The 22109-nt window shown below is 42.9% G+C and overlaps 1 protein-coding gene across 1 annotated transcript in view; it reads left to right on the top strand.

The window, feature by feature from the left end:
* The window catches only part of CFAP47 (cilia and flagella associated protein 47), a 627152-nt gene that overhangs the window by 509902 nt on the left and 95141 nt on the right, over positions 1 to 22109 (top strand). Inside the window, exon 58 of the mRNA XM_077807214.1 lies at positions 12301 to 12396. Within this exon, the coding sequence (XP_077663340.1) occupies positions 12301 to 12396 (96 nt within the window). The remainder of the gene's footprint in view (positions 1 to 12300; positions 12397 to 22109) is intronic.

The raw sequence follows: 22109 nt of genomic DNA, 5'->3' as shown, positions 1-22109 counted from the left end.
TTGCTAATTTCAGGTAGTGTGTGCACTTGTAACGAAAGCATTGTCCTTAAACAGAAAGTAGAGGCTTTAGTCTCATAACAGATTTTCTAAATTTCTCTTTAAATAGTTTTTATTCTCAAATATATTTCTTCAAACCTCTCATAAAAGATTTAGAGACTGTGCAGTGCTGTAACTAGGTTGTTGATGATGATCATGTCATTGATTGTGGTGATACATACAGCAGTCTTAGAACTATAAAAGAAAATTGACCACAGACATAATACAAAAATGCAAATTCACACTCAATATTTTTACTAACACAGAATACAGTGCTTCACGGTGAATAAGCTGCTCCTTTACTTGTCACAAAAGCTTTGATGGGCCCAGGCAAGAATAAAATAATAAGTCACTAATCAGAGCCTGTACTGTCTTCTGGTTTTGGAGGCCCCTGAAATCTCTTCTGAGCTCTGAGTGTATTGAGACATCCTTTTAGGCAGTCAACTGGTCAAGGAATGGCATGCCAGTACCGCTCCACTAACTGCAGGCATACTAACCTTAAAAAAGTAGATGTAGCCATCATAGGTGAGTTCCTGCACACAAAGGTCCAGTTTCTGAGCAGTAGCGGAGCAGTTCTCTTCACAGCTAAGGAAAAGAGGAAGCACATAATTCTGTGCCCATCTAATCTCGTGGTGCAATTTAAGTGCTTACGTTGTGCTGGCTGCCTATGACCCCAACACCCAAGTGCTAATGGGTGTTGCCACGCCATAGAGATAGTGTAGCCAAACCTCTCTCCCTTGGCTATGTCCCCTACACTAGCTGGAGGGAGGATAGGTGACACATGAGCTGATATAGTGGTGTTCTCTCATTCAAGGGTAGGATTTACTGGAACTTAGTGTGTGAGTAAGGATATGTGCACACACCCTAATTAGTGTTTGCATGCATGTGCCCATAATCAACATGTAGCAAAACTACCCCATACAATTAATTTTTCATTGCAGTTCAAGTCAGGTAGTCCCCCCAACCATTTTTATTGCTCTTGTATGAATGCCATCTTGTCTGTATTGTTCTGATAAGGTGCCCAGAACTGAGCACTATTCCGATATAGTCACTGACTTCCCTATCCCATGATGTGATGGGTCTACATTTTATTTTAATTGGATTTAAACTGAAGTGCCTGTCCTGGCTGTTGGAGCTCCTACAACAATGACTATATACAATTAGAAAAATAGAAATGAATCAGAAATGTCCATACAAAACTGCCATAGTATTCACCATTAATAATAATCCTGCCTCTGGGGTTAGTTAAATACAAATATTTTAGCTACAAAGTCTGGGTTTGAGAGGGAGCATTGTTTGGGGTTGGAGTTTTTTTGGTACATAAACAAATTTATGCATTAAAATGAATGGTCTCATTGGCTTTTAGTATCATATCAAGTAATAAAACCACCTGAATGATCACTGAGATTTAAGCCCTTATTATTGTAGCCCTGAGAGTGATGGCCACTAATTCCAAGTGATTCTTGAAACCTTTTATTTTCTTGAAAAATATTAATCCTAAGAAATGACTGTGCTATCTGACAACCAAAAACAAATAGATCTACCCAGGTCTGTAAATAAATCTGTCTTATTGAACAGGAGTAAATTGTAGTTTACTGTGGCGGTTCAATGACAAGACAGCACAAAGCTTTTAGCAAGCAAACAGGCTGGTCTGCTAACGGGCTTCTGCCTGTCAGCTTTCCACCCTCTCCTTTATTCTTTCTCTCCCCCTGCGTATTACATTCTCCAACAGATAAAAGGAATACACCGGCTTTGTTTAACATTCTTATTTACCAATTTCTATCTACCGCATTCCTTGCTCTCGGGCCTTGAGCCCAGTCCTGGGAGACTTCCCACGGTTCATGTCATCTGGGCGAGATTCCAAGGTACATGCCCTTGAGAGGAGCTGTGTGTGCACAGCTCCTATACAACACTCCGGGTATGCCCTGAATGTTGCGAAGCTCATGAACCCTGTATGAATCCTACATCCCCTCCTTTTTTGTTTATTTGTGCTCGGCCATCTCATGGTAGCCATCAATTTGCTTTTGCAAGCCAATTAACTCCCGGACAGACGAGGTCATAACTCATGGAGCCTGCCAGCGTAGGTCTTGACAAAGCCTTAACAAAAAGGAAATACATTGCACACGGCAACAGCAAAAAATAAGCTTAAGAAGGTAAAGTGTAATTGGCCGGGCCCTAATTAGCCATGCTAGAGTACTGGGAAGAGAGGTTCACGTAAGCAGCGAGCATCATCTTATTCCTGGTTTCCTCAGGGTGATGACATACTGGAATAAGGCATGTACCTAACAATTCTTCAGCTGCTACAAAATCAGATAAACAAAAGTGGGTAACATTTGCTATTGAAGCCAATCTTTCCCATAGGTTATATGTCATTCGGGCCCATAACAGAGGAAGCGCCCCCGAGCCAACCCCTACAGGAAATAGCAGGCACAAAAGGCATACAATCAATACAGAATTAGCAGTAATTTGGGTGAGAATTGCCACAAACAGCGTCTCAGGAGTCTCTGGCTGTTGGTTTGCTGCCAGTCTTCGTTGAGCCGCGGCGACCGATGCTTTTACTGCTCCCCATGTCACGGGCTGGCTTGGGACGCTACACCTCCTCCGTTTCCATCCCGCCGTTGTCGACCCAGGAGGCACCGCGTTCTCCTCCAAGGTCAGCTGAAACTCCGGTATGGGGTTCGACAGCCCCTGGTGCCACGCCATGCTGTTTCAGTGCCGGTTGCATACACCGAGCCGGAACACACAACGGTCCTGCAGGGAGAGACACAGCAGCATATCCCCGACCCAAAGTGATTAAAGGTACCGGGCCCAACCATTGCGGATCGGGCAGCTGACAGTAATAGACACGCGGTCTTTCCAGTACCTCGGATTTGTGAAATTGCCGATCCGCGGGGGTCTGCTGATCTGCGTTCAGCGTTAAATTATTTAAAGTAAACAAAAGGATATGCAATTGTTGCTGAATGTCTCCTAAGGTTCGGAGACGCAGCTCCCCTTGTTTTAATTGTTTGTCGAGCAAGGTTTTTAGCATGCGATTTGCACGTTCAACAATGGCTTGGCCCGTGGAATTATAAGGGATCCCGTGTTTGAGACGGACGTCCCATTGGGCACAAAAGGTGGAGAGGGCCGTGGAGCAATAGGCTGGGGCATTATCTGTTTTTATCTGGCTCGAGCGACCCATAACAGCAAAACAGACTAGCAAGTGGTGAATAACTTTGGGCGTGGCTTCCCCACGCTGTGGGGTCGCCCAGAGGAATCCCGAATAGGTATCAATGGAAACATGTAAAAACGAATAGGGGCGGAATTGTGGCACGTGAGTGACATCCATTTGCCATAGCTGATTCGCTGCGGTACCTCTGGGGTTAACGGCATAAGAAAAGGTAGGGGCAGCAGCGGCACAGTGGGGGCAGGAACGAACAATAGAACGTGCATGATCAGCAGGAATGTGAAACTGTCGGGCCAAAACAGAGGCAGACTGATGAAAAAAGGAATGGCTTTCAATGGGGTCAGAAAAAAGGGAATTTACCTGACCACGTAACGCGCGATCAGCGCGCGCATTGCCTTCAGTGAGTAGCCCAGGCAGAGGGGTATGACTGCGAATATGAGCGACAAAATAAGGGAAATTACGAGTGGTGATGAGATACTGTAAGGACAAAAACAGGCGAAGAAGGTCCGCATCGACCTGAGGGGTGATGAGGGCAAGGGGTAAATAATCAATTACCTGATAAACATAATGCGTGTCCACGATCAAATTAAAGGGACAATCAGCAAAAAGTTGAAAGGCCAAAATAACAGCAGCTCGTTCCAAGGACTAGTGAAGCTCTCCAAGCGCTGTGCATGCAAATATTGTTGTACAAGTGAATGAAGCGCTTTCAGCTTTTCTAGGGGGAGGGGCCACTGGTCAATCCATACGGGCTCTAAGGATTGCCATACCAATGGTAATGCGGATGGCAAGGTGGGTGAGGGAGGATTTTGGGCCATTATATATTAATATCGAGGGTGGTGTCCAGCTTTACAAGTAAGTCACGGCCCCAAATATTGAGGTGGACAGGGAGTACAAAAGGGCGGATTGTAGCAAGGGCACGGCCTCCTGATTTAGAGACCGTGACCCAAGACAAACTTTGGCACCCGGGTTTGCTACCCCCGATCCCGCACAACTCTTTAGAAGGAACTGTTGGCCAACCGACCGGCCACTCCGGATCACGAATCACCGTAACGTCAGCTCCAGTGTCCACCAGTCCTGTAAAAGGAACATTATTTAAGAGAAGTGTTAACTGAGGTTTCGAGGGTCGGACCGACATTGTTAGAGCAACAAGTGGAGAGGACGTGTTGTGAGACGGCAACTGAGACAGCATCGATCCAAAGCCGTTCCCACCCCGGGCTCGATCCTCTGCGGCTGGCACCTGATAGGGGACTAAAATCAATTGCGCAATTGACCGTCCACGCAGGAGCGACTGCGGAAGATGGGTCCATACCTGAACCTTAATAACGCCGTTGTAATCGGCGTCAATGACCCCTGGGATGACAAAAAAAAACCCTGTTTCCCAGCGTGTGAGCGAGGGAGAACCAGACCCACAAATCCGGCAGGGAGAGGTCCCATCACCTGTGTAGGTATGGCGCAAACCTCCCCCGGCAACTGAAAATCAGCATCCTCCTGCATAATCAAATCAAGCCCTGCACTTCCGGCAGTCGCCGCCCTCATGGAATCAATGGATTTTAAGGCAGAGGAACAGTTGTCTGAGTGGGAAACACCCCCGTTTGGCCCTGGGTTCAGGGGGGACCCGTCGTGCGGTTTCCTGACCCGCTACGACTCTGATTAGCCCAGTGATAGCCCTTCCGACACTTGGTGCACTTCTTTGAGGGGCGGGCGGGCGCCGTCGATGAGTGGCACTCCCGCTGAAAGTGACCCTCCTTACCACAGCGATAACAACGCTTCCCCTCCTTCCCGCTTTTCCGCAGGGCGGCGGCCAGAACCCCAGCTTTATGTGCTTGTGTGCCGATGTTTTGGCACGTCCGCAGCATGTCCGACAGCTCTAGAACGCCAGTGGCTTGTGCCGCCTGGAGAGCACGGCGGCAATCCTCGTTCGCATTTTCAACTGCCATTTTTAACAGGATCTCCTGAGCTGCTGCAGGGCTATCCACATGTCGGAGGATAGCCTCCTGCAGTCCGTTGGTAAAATCCATAAAGGACTCTGATGCACCCTGACGGATACTGGCAAAACTTTTAGTAGGCTTGCCTGAATCCGGGACCTTCCGGAAGGCATGCTGGGCGCAAGTGGAAATAATGGGGAAGACGGCCTGAGGGAGTTGAGACTGCATCTGAACAGTAGCAAACTGGCCCTCCCCTGCCAAGTGCTCATAAATGACACCTTGCTCTCTATGTACCTGGGCTTGGCGTTCCACCATCTGCCGATACTCACTAAGCCAAATAACATACTGACTGGGCGTCAGCATCATGCGCAACAGCGCCTTCCAATCTTCAGGGATCAGGGTGTACCCAGTACGTAGGCCTTCAATGAGACCACGTACATACGTGCTAGTGAGGCTGAACTCGCGAATCGCTTTCTTTACCTCTCTGATCACCGAGTAAGGCAAACTGACCCCGTTTGCAACCTGGTTGCCCTGGCCATCATCCTGCCAGGTCACCAGACAAACTGAGACCAGATCAGCCAGCTCCTCTGCTGTAATATCTGAGCGAGTCTTCGCTGCGTGAACCATTTGTTGCACCAGTGAAAGCCCCTGAGCAGACGCGGACGACCCCCCAGGGGGCCCCGAAGCATGGGGCCCCACGGGGGGATGGTGATCACACACCGGCTCCGGTGGGGAAGAGGAGGTAAGAGGGGAGGCAGTGGTAATTGAGGCGCTGGGGGGCGAAGCAGGGGGAGGGATGGTTGCAGGACGGACGGGGGTGGCGGGATCGGCAGCCCCTCTGTTGGCGCGGGAGAAGGCCTTTCCGAGGCGACACGCTGTGTCGCATCGCCGGGAGATGGCTGCAGGAGCGGACGGGAGTGGCGAGATCACCAGCCTCGCGAGGGAGGGCCTGTCCGAGGTGACACGCTGTATCACGTCGCGGCAGAGGTGCCAGGCATGTAAAGCCTGCACGGGCGCCCGAGGCTCTTTATGCAATGTCTGGCCCAACCGCTCCCAGTCCGCTAGCTTAAGGGTTCCGGCTTCAGGGTACCACGGGCATTGGGCACTCACCTCCTGTAGCAGGAGAGTGAGTTCTCGAGTGGGGCAGTCATGCTGAGCCTTATGCAGCAAATACTGTAGCTCATTGCGGTGTTGCACTTGCAAAGCAGAGAGGGAGCTTCCCATACTTACCACAATGAAAAATACTCACCGGGATCCGCGAAGCGGATGAGTGATGCGTCTGAAACCCTTGCCGGGCGAGGTGAGTGCTGAGGGCCCCACGTTTGGGTGCCAGTTGTGGCGGTTCAATGACAAGACAGCACAAAGCTTTTAGCAAGCAAACAGGCTGGTCTGCCAACGGACTTCTGCCTGTCAGCTTTCCACCCTCTCCTTTATTCTTTCTCTCCCCCCGCGCATTACATTCTCCAACAGATAAAAGGAATACACTGGCTTTGTTTAACATTCTTATTTACCAATTTCTATCTACCGCATTCCTTGCTCTCAGGCCTTGAGCCCAGTCCTGGGAGGCTTCCCACGGTTCATGTCATCTGGGCGAGATTCCAAGGTTCATGCCCTTGAGAGGAGCTGTGTGTGCACTGCTCCTACACAACACTCCGGGTGTGCCCTGAATGCTGCCAAGTGCATGAACCCTGTATGAATCCTACAGTTTACAGTAGCAGGCTTAGTCATGTAGGAGCACACATTTTTAACACCCTGAAGTCTTTCAGGTAATATGTTAGCTTTAAAGTATATTATTGGAATTCATACCTTTATTTAGTGGATATACTCCTGCATTGGCCTCACCATACTCTTTGTCAAGGTTATTATGAGAGCAATATGGGGGCAGAACTGAACTACATGGGAAACTGACAGAAAGTAGCAAGTCGGCCGGCAGAATGAATTGTTTGATTGTGATCTTTACAAATTGTGTTTCAGACCATGTAACACTTCTTAAGAGAATTAAACATGGCAACAGAGGAAATAGAGGATCTAAGTTAGAGACGTATGAGCCTTAAACATCAAAACTTACAGAATTTATTTGTGTAACTATTTTAGATAGCGTGTTAGAGGAATTTGTTTTCATAATAAGGTGGCTTTATCATGATTTTCAAAACATGAAAAAAACTGAAGCAATAATTATTGTATGAGGAGTTCTGCCCTAGATGTATGAAAAAACTGTCTAAAAAGTCTGTAAATGGCAAATTACAATATGCATTGGTTGACAAACATCATAGATGATTCAGTGCTGCATTTCTTCTGGTTCAATCTATAGCCCTAGTTTATATAGATCAGATTGACAAGGGATAGAAGACTGATCATTTTCATTCTCAAGTTTCACCAAACCAAGAATACACGTAAGCACTATTCATGTACTTGTGAATTTTAAATGACACCACCACTCTAGCACTTCTCTATTTTTTATATCTGTACAGAAAGTGAAACCATAAAACTTCTATATGTACCAGGGATGAAATCCTGGCTCCACTGAAGTTAATGGGAATTTTGTGTTGAATTCAGTGGGCCCAACATTCCACCTCAATTGTTTATACGTAACAAGGGCCTGATTGTACAATTTTTAATCACATAAATGCTCCCATTAATGTACCAGGTGATATGAGTCATTGGTGGCTGGTCGCTGTTGTAGCTACAGATCAGTGGAAAACCACTAGCATAAACAGACTTATCTGCCATTTGCACTGATTCAGCTGTTTCACGCTGGGTAAACTGCACCAGTGCAAATAGTAATACCAGTACCAGACCACCAGTGACTGAAATCTCCAGTGTAGACAAGGCCTAAGTGCTCACCAGTGTAAGGGTTGTATAATCTACCCCCAAATATGGGCAATTGACACCAATATTTTTATTGTAACCAAAACAGATAATATGAATGAATGCAGCTTCATGGGTAAAATATTTCCAAGTTTCAGGAAAAAATGAACTACAGTAGAACTTCAGAGTTATGAACAGCAGAGTTATGAACTGACCAGCCAACCACACAACTCATTTGGAACTGGAAGTACACAATCAGGCAGCAGCAGAGGGGAAAAAAAAAAAAAACAAATACAGTACAGTAAAGTGTTAAATGTAAACTACTAAAAAATAAAGGGAAAGCAGTATTTTTCTTCTGCATAGTAAAGTTTTAAAGCTGTATTAAGTTGTAAACTTTTGGAAAAACAATCATAACATTTTGTTCGGAGTTACGAACACTTCAGAGTTACAAACAACCTCTATTCTCAAAGTGTTTGTAACTCTGAGGTTCTACTGTAGTGTTTTCAAGCAATCTACCCAAATGACTAAAGATCTGTGCTCAAATAAGATTCAAGTCTCTGTGCTAGTTAATAATCATCAGAGGATGGTAATTGGTTCATCTTTGGGATCTAGCATTATCTACTTGTATATTTATCTTAAGCAAAACTGATCTCCTGTACCAATATTTGAGATGGCATTTAGCTAGGGCTTGTTCAGGGTGACATTAAAATAGTTGGCTCATGCTGTGCATTACTAAAGCTAATAGTATTTTCAAGATAGAATTGTACACACACTAGCTCAATCAATTCATTTCCATGCAGAAATTGCCACTTGTTTTAGACATGTTTTCAGACTGCTCGCTTATTACTTACGTGCCCCCTTTATTAATTCATTTAACTGAATGAAATGCTGAACTCAAAGAGGAAATCTGACCTAAAGAATTGTTTGTTTATGGTAAAAATATCACTTCACTTCACCTCTTCACTCCTTTTCCTGTTTACATAGGGGTGGAGGTGACTATGATTCTTTGCGTCTCTTTTCTGGTTCATCGGACAGGTCTTTGAGGTCCAGTCCTTTTCTCTTAAAACTTCTCTTGACAGAGTCTGTCCATTGAAACTGTGGTTTTGCACATCTTTTCTTGACGTCCTCTTCTTCCCAGGCTTTCTTTACTGGTTGTTTTCTCCGATTTTTATCACGTGTCCAGCCTACCTCAAATGTGCACATTCCAACTTATCACTATTATATTTCTCACAGTAAAAATATATTGGAAATAAATATCACAGCATATTTGTATACCAGCGTTGGCCTAAATTAACACAGATATAAAGAAATTCACTTTTTTTTTCAGGTCAACTTAGAGAGTGATTAATTAATTTAAAATGAAAGTTCTGAGATTAGTTGTGTTGTTTTCGGCATAATTGCGACCATCATGTTAACCACTAATAAGTATGGTTATGATAACATATGCACATTTCTAGGACATCACGAGGTATCACCCAGTGCTTTTAATTTCACATGGTGTAATTAGTTTACAATAACCATATCCCCGGAGGTTAGTTGAACAGTTTTGTGAAAAATAACTTCAGTGTTGAATAAATATTTATGTGAAAGTTATTGTGATCATTGCAAAATCCTGATCACAGCAAGAAGGCTTCAAATGAGGGAAACTTGCTGTAATGAATTTAGCGCATTACAGACTTGGGGAAATAATTAGGAGGTTCCTTCAGTTTTACAGAGTAAGTTTACAAAACATTTAGCTCCTTCCGCTGCAGTATATGGATATAATAAAAATGGCTTGTCATACCATTAACTTGACATTGTATTTAAGAAAAGCATGTAAATTTTTCCCATCCATCCTGCTTTGGGTTTCCGTAAAATAGCCTCACAGTCACCCATTCTATGTGCAGTCAGAAAGTTTTTACCTGTATGGCCCCCTATCAGGTAAAACAGGCTGAAGCTCAGTGGGATGTTTTAAAATACCCTGTTTCACAGGAGAGTTGTAGATATACTAACTAACTTTTTGTTGTATGCATGTTTTGTTTTCTCCAGTTCTGAGGTGAAATCAGTGTCCTTTAATGACTGGATAATGAAGGCACATTCCTGTTAATTTTGTTGTTTAGAGAGAGCATTCATCCATATATCTGTAGTTAATAGTCTCACTTCTCAGTACAATAGAGGTACTGTAAAATGTATTTGCCTGATTTAAACTCTGTTTCCTTCCTACAAGTTTGGAAAATCAATCCATCCACATGCAAATGCATGGACACACTCTCAAAAGCTAGGTTTCCTTCCCTCAAGTAATCCTCACTACAGTCAGTCAGTCTTATTTAAATTAGCGAAATTGGACATCTTTGCACAGCCCTCATTGCGACACACTGCAGTGACCTTCCTTCATGTCAGTTTTTCCTAGATGTCTTCCTGAATGGCTGTCAGTTTCTCTCTCCCTCTCTTAATCTGAGTACTTAGAATTAGTTTTGAAAACTCAGTAATATAGTATTGTCCACAAAAATAGTATATTTACACTTAAAAAAAACAAGAAAAATTCAGTAGCTAATAAAATGTATTCCTGTTCTCCCCCACATCTCTTTGTTTGTATCATGTTTCCCCCCACCCTTTGTCTATTTTGTGTCTGCAAACTTAGGTCTTTGAGGTGCTTCTTCCTCTGTGTTTGCACAGTGCCTAGGACATTTTGGGTCTTACGGTAATATAAACAATAAATAAAATTAATTCAGAATGTAGAGTAAGTCACATAGCTTTTCAGTTTTTTATTAAGTAATAGTGCTCAGGCTTGGCTTCTGATTCCACAGTGACCACATCACACTCCAGAGTAACCTTCAAGGTAACTTAAGACAGTGGCTGTATAACATTGTCTTGTCCTTGGCAAGTCATTTCATCCTTCTCAATGTGAGTGTCCACACACGTCACATTCACTTAGCACAATAATCCATTTGGCTCAGGTTCTTAGAATTACCTCCCTACCCCCAGGTTTTCCTGCTACTTCCTTTTAAGTATCACCTCTGTTAACTAGGTACCAATCTGCTGATGCTGTGTCTTCTTGCAGAGACTCAGATCCCAGGCACATGATTAGACTTACAAGTCTTCAGTGCATGCCTCAGAAATAGTTTTAACAATAATAATACCTAGCTCTTATATAGCACTCTTCATCTGTAGCTCCCAAAGTACATTACAAAGGAGGTAAGCATCATTATCCACGTTAGGAAACTAAGGTACAGAGTGGGGAAGTGATTTGCCTGAAGCCACTCAGCAGGCCGGTAGCAGAGCTGGGATGAGAACACAGGTCCCCTGAGTCGCAGTCCAGTGCTCTAGCCACTAGACTGCACTGCCCACAATATGATTGTTCATTTATCCAAAATACCCTCTCTCTCAGTAATTTAGCTACCTAAATCAGATCATGACTCTGCACCATGTCCAGGCCTGTAAATGCACCACAGGCCTTCCTGGTCAGGTAGGTTGATTCTACTGGTTACATGCCCGTAAATTGTCCAGCTACCCTGCCTGGGTATAAATGTTTTCAGGATTAAATGTAAATAGAAATCTGTCACTGCATCTGAAAATAGTAACACTGATTTAAATATGCAGGATCTTTATGAACTAGTAACTGATGAGAGCCTGTACAATTGATCCAGTTACTACTTGTTACAGCAACAGCATCTTCTCATTGTCTAACCTCTACAGCATCTCTTCCTCATGTTGCAGTTTTGCTAGCTCCAACTCACTTGCTGTTGTCAGGGCTTACATGTTTTACACTATTACCTGTTTTGTTTCTTTATCCACCTACTTGCCTTGGTCTTCAAATATTTATATCCAGGATATGGTAGCATGCAATAAGGAGTGTGATATTGTGAGTCATATGAATAGTAGATTAATGTTTGGATCATAGGCAATTTCTTTTGTGCATTGAGTACCTTTCTAACTGAGAAGATTTTCACTTTTAACCTTTGATTTTAAAAAAATGGAAATATGTATCTTATTGTAAATGCAGCGTTGTTGTAGCCATATTGGTCACAGGATATTGGAGACACAAGATGGTTGAGGTAATATCTTATCTTCTATTGGACCAACTTCTGTAGTTGGCCCAATAAAAAATATTACCATCATCCATCTTGTCTCTCTTATTGTAAAGATATTTAACAGGCTTTCCATGTTTAAATCTACAATTACATTCAGCATATTAAGGAAAGTGATTAAAACACTGGGATACCCTTCAAAAATGTCACCTCCTGTTTCAAAGTACACTTTGAAGAACATTCATTTGTGAAGCTCTTTCATTAGAGAACTCATTTGATCACATTTCAATTCCAGTGAATTTCACTCCTTGAATGTGACATTGAAGTGTAAGAATTTTTTTCTCCCTTTTTTCCCCATTAGATCAGGAACAAACCATACGTCCTCTCCGTGAATCTGTCCTGCATCGCTCCAGCAGTAAGGAGTTTGCTTTCTATCTTCCATTGAAGCAGACACAAGGTATGTGGCTTCCTGTTTATATGCTATTGTGGTTCTACAAGGTGTCATCTTTTACAGACCTTGAAATATATAGGAAGTTACGTTGTGTATATAAACAAAATTTTAAAAGTTTGAGAAGTTTGCACTACGATATATTGAGTTGGACTTCACTGGGACTAGGAATTCATCCTAAATCAGTGAGCCAGTGGCCAACACCTTATATATTATAGGAAAGAATTACACCTATCCCTGAAACTGTGGCTTGCCAGTTGTGCAGTGCTGTATGTGGCAGAAACAGACATTCCTTCCTTACCCTGTAATAATCATATTACACCATGAAGCATGACATTTGATTATCCCATTTTAGGAAGGAAGGCTACAAATGTTGTTGTTGATATGTAAAAGAAACAAGAGGTCACTGCATTTTTTTCTAGAATGTGGCTAACTAACCAAAAAAATGAGTGTAAGACCCCCTTGAAAAATAGTGTCATATTGTTTACATGAAGCAAGTGCTTTTAATGGAGGAGGATAAATTCATTTAAGGTAAACCAAGCTATCCTATGTTTGAGCCAAATGGGCAAGGTTACATTTTAAGTCTGTGAAGATTAGTAATAGCATTATACAAAGATACGTGACCTAGTAGGTGGAAAAAGCATCTAGCTGGTAGATCTCCTATTGAAATGTAAACTGAAGGTATAAAAAAAACAACAAAAACAAAAAAAACTGAACCCAAACAACCTGTTTAGATTCCCAAATTAGTAACATAATATGTGTGTGGAATAAATACAGATCTGTATATCTGAAAAGCACTCTTCATGTGCATGAAAAGTTATTAGTTTAATGTATTTCTCTTGCAACAACACATGGTTTCCCTAACACAGCGTAATGGAGAAGAAGAAGACATTTCAATGAAAAAAGGCACTTTTTAGACAGGGCCAGCATTAGCGGTGGGCTACCCAGGCGACTGCCCAAGGGTGCCATGATCAAGTGGGCACCATGTGGCAGTGCAGAGGTGCACACTGCTGGTATAGTCAGAAGCTTCTCCTGGCTGGCAGGGGAGCGCCACGTTGCGGGGTACCCAGATTTCTCCCTGCTTCCTCCTGGCGGAGGAAAAAGGGGAGTGGGAACAGTGACTCACAGATACTGCTGCCCCCCCCACTGATGTTCCTCCGCGCCTCCCTAGGAGCTGTGAGGGTGGAAGTGAGGAGAAATAATAAGAGCTCTGTTCATCCAGGTGACTTTCCACACCAGGGCTGATGCTCACCTGTCTTCCCCTTATGCAGCCAGGTGGGGAAAGTGACCTGGATTCAGGCAGCCCTGACATGACTCCTTGCTCCCCCCACCCCTCACAGCCCCCTAGGGGTGCACAGAGGAGAAGTGTTCAAGGGAGGGAGAGAGCAGCAATGCCAGCTGCTCTGCATCAAGGTCAGTTTAACCCACATGGGTGCAGGAGGTGGGGTGCAGGGGTTGAGCTGAAGGAGGCACAGTGTAGGGGTTGGGGCAAAGGAGAGGTGGGGAGCTCACAGGGCAATGGGGGGCACCCATGGGGGCTGGGGTGCCAAAATACAAGTTTGCCCAGGGTGCCATTTTCCCGTAAGACTGGCTCTGTTTTTGATAAATTATCCATTTAAAGGGATCAGTTAAGGAGAAAGCAGGAGAAAAGAATTTCCTGAAGTAAAATAATTTAACAATTGAAAGTTCCCCTTATATTAGTTCATATAACACTAAAGAAAGCAAGAAATAGCCTTTAGAATCACTCAGCGGTATTTAAGCATGTATATTCCTTCATCCCTTCTTTTTTCCCAAGGCACTTTGTCCATTGAAAGCTATTATTTTCTGTATTTTCCTACACTGTTTGATATTTTCAACTATTTCAGAGAAATCTGGAAACTAGAACTTAGACTTGCCAGGAAATAACTGAAATATTTACTTTTAAGTCTTTATGTGCAATGTTTTAATTTATACTTATGCCTTCTAACTGACATAGGATCTGAAAGTAATTTATTACCTTTACTTTTGTAAATTTTACAAACATTTATATACGAGTTGTACATTAATAGCAACTTGTTTCCTGAAGTTATTCTGCAATATGGAGCAATCTTGTGGTTAGTTCAGGATGAATTCATAATTTAAGGGATTTCAGTAATAATTGCAGGTCTTTCATAATGTGATAGTGTCATCTTTTGCTTTAATGTTAATATAAAAACAATGGTCTATCCCACATCCCAGAAATGATGGAAAGATTTCTGTATTTATTCAAGCCATTTAAATGCTTTTTCAAAACAGGGTCTTTGTGTAGGTCACGTTGTAAATTATGCTTTTCAATTTCAAATTGTACAAGGCATTTTATTAGATTATGAACCTTAAACTTTTTTCTCTGACTCGTGTTTCATACAGTTGTATATGTGTGTGTGTCTATCTCTATCATTATGTAACCATACACATTCACATAAATGCTCTATATCAGGGGTGGCCAAACCTTTTGGCCCAAGGACACATCTGGGTGGGGAAATTGTATGCAGGGCCATGAATGTAGGGCTGGGACAAGGGGTTGGGGTGTAGGAGGGGGCCCAGGGCAGGGGGTTAGGGGGCTCCAGGGCAGGGAGTTGGGGTGCAGGAGGCATTCAGGGTGCGGGCTCCGGCCTGATGCTGCTTACCTCGAGCAGGTCCGGGGTGGCAGTGGCACTCAGCGGGGCTAAGGCAAGCTCGCTGCCTGCCCTGGCCCCACGCCGCTCCCGGAGGAGGCCAGCATGTCCGGCAGTGGCTTCTGGGTGTGGGATAGGGCAGGTGGCTCCGCTGCGTGTGGCCCTCGCCTGTGGGTACCACCCCCGAAGCTCCTATTGGCTGCAGTTCCCCATTCACGGCCAATGGGAGCTGTGGTGGGGGGGGTGATACCTGCAGGCTAGGGCAGTGCATGGAGCCTTCTGCCCTCCCCTCCCCTCCAGGGGTTGCAGGGATGTAATGCTGGCTGCTTCCGGGAGTGGCGCGGAGCCAGGGGAGGCAGGGAGCCTGCCTTAGCCCCCACTGCACCATGGGGCTGGCAATCCTGCAGGCCACATTGAAAGCCCTGATTGGCCAGATCCAGCCCACAGGCCGTAGTTTGCCCTCCCCTGCTCTATATGGAATTAAACCAAATAATTTAGCCTTTGGAGAAATACAAACTAAAGCCTGTATCAGCTTCTCCTGGAAATAGCCATAGTGGGTCCTATGGAAAAAGGAAATGTGAGATTAACCACTCAGTTTCCTCCAAATTTTGTCACAGTTTGGGTATTTCTTGACATGCATTTTGCTTCCCCTTCTAGCTAACAGCTATTGGGAAGGAGGTTGCAAGCTGCTGTTCTCTTATTTTATTTATTTTCCTCTGCTTGGAGGTCTCTGTCATATACTTCTGTACCAGATATGGACTGGCTTGACATCAGAAAAGTCACCCTTCTTGCAGTCCCATGCAAAGCCATATAAAACTTCTCATGTGAATTTATCATGGGAAACAGATATTCAAGATATAATTGCCTCACAGATTGAAGTTAGGCCATGCAGTAGGTTTCATCACTGTCTCATGATTTCTAACTAACCACCCCAGGTACAGTACTTCAGAGCAATTAAACTATACAAATCCTCCTCAGGGGAGGCTATTATTTCATATAACTTAGTCTCCTTTCTCTAGTTTCTAACACAGAGAAACCAAGTATTCAGTTATTTCAGTATGTTTTGGCTCTTGATAAAAAATTAGATTTCCTGATTTCAATAGGGATAGAAACTGAAAAGACCATTAATCATAAATTAGAATAACCTGCTGATGGTGATCCATGTATTAACTGCTGTGGGTGGATAGACTGACTCAGAGCATGTCCTTGCATAGGTAGAAATACCCTGTTCCTTATTTAGTGATATTTTAATAACCAAAACTCAGTTGAAATAGGGTGCTTTTGCCCTATAATGAATCAAAGCTCTATATCTAGACCTAAATTAGCCATGGCAAATTATCTGCACACTCATTTTTGGATATAGCCAAAAAATTCAGAAACTATCCCCAATATAAAAAAAATCAAATTTTTATAAAATATTTTTAGGTGGAAGGACAATTGGCACAGAATTTACATGCATTCTCCAAAGCTGTATCTACATTGTTGCATTTCTTTCATGGAGCCTCATTTTATGTATTTTAAATCCTCCAGGCTTAAAAGTTTTCTGTCTGGATCCCTCATTGAGTTTTGAGTAGAACAGTTTGTAGGAAGCGATATTGGACACTTCCATCTACTTTAATATTTTACTATAGCTGTTTAAAATAACAATCCCCATGATTTAGGGGGAAAGAAATACAAAGACAAACTTTATTTACGGAGTCCAAAGGTACAATTTTCAAAAGCACCCCAATAACTTTGAAACCAAGATCCCATTTTCAAATATGACTTATGTACCTAGGCTGCTAAATCTTACTGAAAGTCAATTTTCCCTTTTGAATATGGTACTTAAACACCAAAGTCACTTAGCTATATTTGAAAATTACCCTAGCACTACAAAAATAAAAAAGAAGATGGAACTTCTTTCCAAGACTTTGGAGACAGAGGGCCACAATAAGATCCAGCACTTGTTTTAAGTGTGGCTATATATTAGATTTTTATTTAATCTCTGGTTTATTTTCTGGTTTTAGCTGAGCAGTAGCTGTTATAAGATTAAATTATGTGATTATATTGCTAATGGGGGAGGGGAGAGAGAGACACACACACATACCATATCTTAAGGCACAGGCACCAGAGGCAGTATTGAAACTGAGCTTTCTACTTTAACGTTGCACTAAATGACTTCTGACGGCTTGATTTCTCAACTATTGTTTTGAATTAATGTTCAATTTTTTTGCATTGAGTTGTTCTGAAGCTTTTTTACATAAAACATTGTATTGACTTTTATTTAATAAGCAAAGAAAGTGTAATCTATTACAATGAGATTAAGAATGCTGTAGCAAATACAAGCACAAAAGTTAAGCAAAGGTCAAATCTCTATACGGTAGGTGTACAGTAACTAATTTAAAGATTCTTGTCCAGAACAAACATTTTTGTACAATAGAGTGGCTCAAATATTAAATTAAACTAGAAAAACTTGAAGGTTTGTCTTAAATGGGCCCCCAGAAGGTCTCCTAATCATATCACTTTGAGCCCTAAATGGTATACAAGAATACAGCATACTCTGACGTCCACTCATGCTGCCACTTTGTGTTCCAGAATTTAAGCTTTGATTTTTTTTTTTAGTGAAGGGTGAGGTCTTCTCCCCTGATCCAGACCTTTTACGCTGGGTAAAAGGGCCTGAGTGGTATAAAAGAGCCCTAAAAGCCCTTATCCCAGCTCGGAGAGGATTCCCCTAGCGCAGGCATTGCAGGGGACAACCATACGACTATCCTCTGAGCTTTGACAAGCCTTGACATGACGGAGCAGAGCTGGAGCATACCGTGCTAAGGAGATTCTGGGCAGTGCCATGGCCTCAGCGCAGCCCATGAGGCTGCTGTAAATTAGACAGGCCCCCAAGGCTAAATATATGCTTGGGGCCTCTACTGCCCTTGGAGCAGCCCAGGATAGGAAGGGTACACAAGTAGCTTGAAGTGATTTGTCACAGGCTCTGGGGTGAAAGCCAGACCAGAGAGGTGTTGTCACCTCTTACTCTGTAACCCTGGTGGCCTTACAATGCTTTGCTACTGGAGCTCTCTGCCTGGGATGCTCATAGTCAGTATTACAGCATGCAGGTCACACCCTAAGTGTCTGTGTGCTAGACAGCCCTGGTTCAGCACCTCTGGCCCAGCAGCCTGTTCACAGCCCCACTCTGGTTTCCACCAGCCTCGGTAACAACCAGCAAGGTGACCCTGACACATTCCAAGTCCCAGATTTTCCCAATACCATGTGTTCTGCAATGTCTAGCCCTCTTCTGGACAGTTCAGAGAAATAATAAGATCCGTTTGTTCCTGTAAAGAGACAAAAGTACATTAGTGCTTATTAATTTAACTGGGTAAATCTACCCTTCCCTGCAAACAGAGCTCTGATTTGGTTTATAGTAAAAATAAAAAAAATATTGAGGCCACATTTGAAGTGATGCCAAGTAAAAGAAAAAAAAAGTTAGAAATGGTTACAACAAATAAAAGTGAAAACACATATGTAAAAGGTCTAAAATAAATCTAGTAAGGTATAGGTTTTGTTCAAGTTGGTTTCTTTCACCAGTCATTTTTCTTCCCAGCGATTTTCCCTTGGTCAGGATCTTCCACAGAAGTACAAGATCCTGGCTTTTCTTATCTGCTTGGGTGAAAAATCTTTGTGTAAGTGGGTTTCTCACCTATATTCATTTTCCAGAGACTTCAACTTCCCCCTTGGTAGAAGGACCCATCTTTCTCAGCTTGTAAAAGCTCTGTTCCCTTGTGTCAGTCTAGTGATGGATGCCACAGATGGCTTCTGTCTCTGCTTATGTCCAGAAGTTCAACTATTTTGTTTCAAGAGGCAGGATGACCTCAACCTGTTTTTCTCTTCCTGTGGCCTTCCCTTCCCTCTGTATATAAATGGGGCTTCCATCCTTTTGATTCCATAATGCTTAACTTACATATGAGACAGGTAAATAAATACCTGCCTTTTCTCCTGTCTAGGAGGAAACCTGTTTCTCCCTGATTGGCCAGACTTTAAAGCATAGTATCATGAAGTATCCATATTTCCTCATATTGTGTTAATACATAAACTTCACAATGGTGTTAATCATCAGCGTGGCATTAGCTTTCTGAAAAGACTTCACTCTATACACTTTTGTAATACAGTAATATTGACATACAGTCAGTTGATTCAATTGTTTATCACTTGAGGATCAGCCCTTCTTGTCTTTATAGACCAGTAAACTTTTGCAACATATTCTGTGGAAAGTAAACGCTTTGATAAATAAAAGCTTCCCTTACCTGCTGGGACAGACACCATGCTGTCTCCTCCCCCATTTTGTTTTTGTTTTTTTTAAACATGCACATATGGGCATAGGCGACTAGTAACTACGGATATTAAGGGGGCACAATTTAAAGGTTTTGGTGGTATGCAGCAGGGTTCAAGGCAGGAACTCATGAGACAAAGGAGTTTTGTTTTCTAGCGCTACTTTTGATGTCATGTTTTACGATACTATTTAATAGCAGATGGAGACTGTTCTAAAAAAGCGCTACACATGAAGAAAACTGTGATTGTATGTTTCCTACGTGGATTAAAAATCTTAAGAAAGGTGTCCTAACATAGGCCTAGCATTTAGGCCGATTTGTACATTGCTGGCTCTGACACTTCAGATTCTTAAAAAAAGAGCACTTACAGAACTGCTTATGCATTCTGTCATTTGCTTCTTTGGTATGCTCACTGTTACCTTAGAATAAACGGCAAGAATCAATCTTATGAATAAATATAACACCAACACAACGCCAGCACAACTGCATACAGCTTTATAATTACAGCCAAACCAAGTGAGGTTTTGATAGAAAAATAATCCATCTTTATTTTAATAAAAAATACTGTTTGGAGTGAAGTCCTATCCCTTGTTCACATTCCCAAGCACTAAGATAACAAATTATTTATATTAGCACACTAGGTGCATATTAATCTCATAGGCAGTGTCAAGGAATTATCCTGATTCTAGTGGCAAAGATGCAAGCACGTTAAACCGGTAAACAGCACAGAATGCAAGCGTTGCCACTGGGGTGAAAGCTCTGAATAATAGTAGCAGCTTAGCCCTCCAACAAGCTTGCATTTCCCAGAAAAGTTTCTGCAGCTGTTCAGAGAGACAATCGTTCTACCTGCACTTTGTGGTTTAGAGAAATTCAATGGAAGATAGCTGCCAAGAGAAATACACTGTCTCGCAGCATGCAAGCAGGCAGTGAAGTACACTGCTAGGTAGAATTTGTGTGGGGAGAGTGCCCAGCAAATTGGACAATAGAATGGGGACTTAGAAGCAAATTAGCAAGGTCTTGCTCAGACAGTGCACAAAAATGTGTCATTTATTTGCTATCTAGCTGGCTTTGAACCCTGCTAAAGTGAATGATAATTTTATGCCCTTGAGCTGCTATATCTCCATCAAACCAATGAGACAGCTGATCCATCTTTACTTATATATTACTTATTTAAAAAGACCAGCCAGGGGCTAAAAATGTACGAGACTGTTTTCCTGTAACAACAGCTATATAAATGGGGATACCAGTCCAAGACGCTTATTTCAGTGATCCAGAACTCTGGTCTGTTTCATAGATTTGGGCTTCATTCTCCACTGTGCCCAAGTGGAAAGATCCCCCAAGGACCTTAAGCTAGTTGAGAACTGGGTATATCAGAGCCTAGCTCTGCCTCCTCCCCTTCCCTCACATGCTCTGTCTCCTCCTTGCCTCTGAGAAGCCTTTGCTTTCCCTTATGCCACACAGTGGGTTCCGGCACAGTAGGTGGCAGATGCAGAAGGCAGCAGAACCATCACTGCCACTGGGGAGAGTCCTTTGGCTGTTTCAAGTTCACTCCGTGCTGCATAAGCAGAGAGCTGTCCCTTAGGTCGGTAATACTAGGGACGGATAATGGTGTGATCATCTTAGGCCAGGTTTACCTCCTCTATTACCACTGACCTGCTACTTTCTGTTTGGCTTTGGGAGCAGAGGAGATCTATTGCATCTCTCCACCAAGACACCAGGTTTTCCTTAGCATCCCAGCTTTTGGACACCTATTGCGTTGCTCAGTCACTTCAATTATATATTTGACCTGCTTGCTTTATGGCTTAAGCCTTAAATTCCTCTTTTCATTTTAGTTTCTGTTACACTAAAGTGCAGGGAACAAACAATAACTAACTGTATGTTTGCTGAGGATTTCTGGAACAATGTAAGCCATAAGGTATTTTTGCAGCAGTACAGAAAAAGAATTCAATCTACTAGGCCAGTTTGACCCTGATGTAATTTCACTGACACCAGTGAAATTACAACTGTCAAGGTTCCTTCCCCACTCTGAACTCTCGGGTACAGATGTGGGGACCTGCATGAAAACCTCCTAAGCTTACTTTTACCAGCTTAGGTTAAAACTTCCCCAAGGTACAAACTATTTTACCCTTTGCCCTTAGACTTCCACTGCCACCACCAAACTTTATCTCGGTTCCTGAGAAAACATTGTTTGGAAACGTCTTTCCCCCCAAAATCCTCCCAACCCTTGCACCCCACTTCCTGTTGAAGGTTTGGTAAAAATCCTCACCAATTTGCATAGGTGACCACAGACCCAAACCCTTGGATCTTAGGGCAATGAAAAAGCATTCAGTTTCCTTACAAGAAGACTTTTAATAGAAGTAGAAAAGAATCACCTCTGTAGAATCATGATGGTAAATACCTTACAGGGTAATTAGATTCAAATCATAGAGAATCCCTTTAGGCAAAACCTTAAGTTACAAAAAAGAAACACAGACAGGAATATTCATTCTATTCAGCACAGCTGAATATTTTCTCAGCCATTTAAAGAAATCATAATCTAACACATACCTAGCTAGATTACTTACTAAGTTCTAAGACTCCATTCCTGTTCTGTCCCCAGCAAAAGCATCACACAGACAGACCCAGACCCTTTGTTTTTCTCCCTCTTCCCAGCTTTTGAAAGTATCTTGTCTCCTCATTGGTCATTTTCTTCAGGTGCCAGCGAGGTTACCTTTAGCTTCTTAACCCTTTACAGGTGAAAGGATTTTTCCTCTGGCCAGGAGGGATTTTAAAGGTGATTACCCTTCCCTTT

This window comes from Eretmochelys imbricata, chromosome 1 (genome assembly GCF_965152235.1).
Source record: "Eretmochelys imbricata isolate rEreImb1 chromosome 1, rEreImb1.hap1, whole genome shotgun sequence".
Taxonomy (NCBI): Eukaryota; Metazoa; Chordata; order Testudines; family Cheloniidae; genus Eretmochelys; species Eretmochelys imbricata.
Note: the sequence above shows the minus strand (reverse complement) of the source record. Positions and strands in the feature narration are given on the sequence as shown.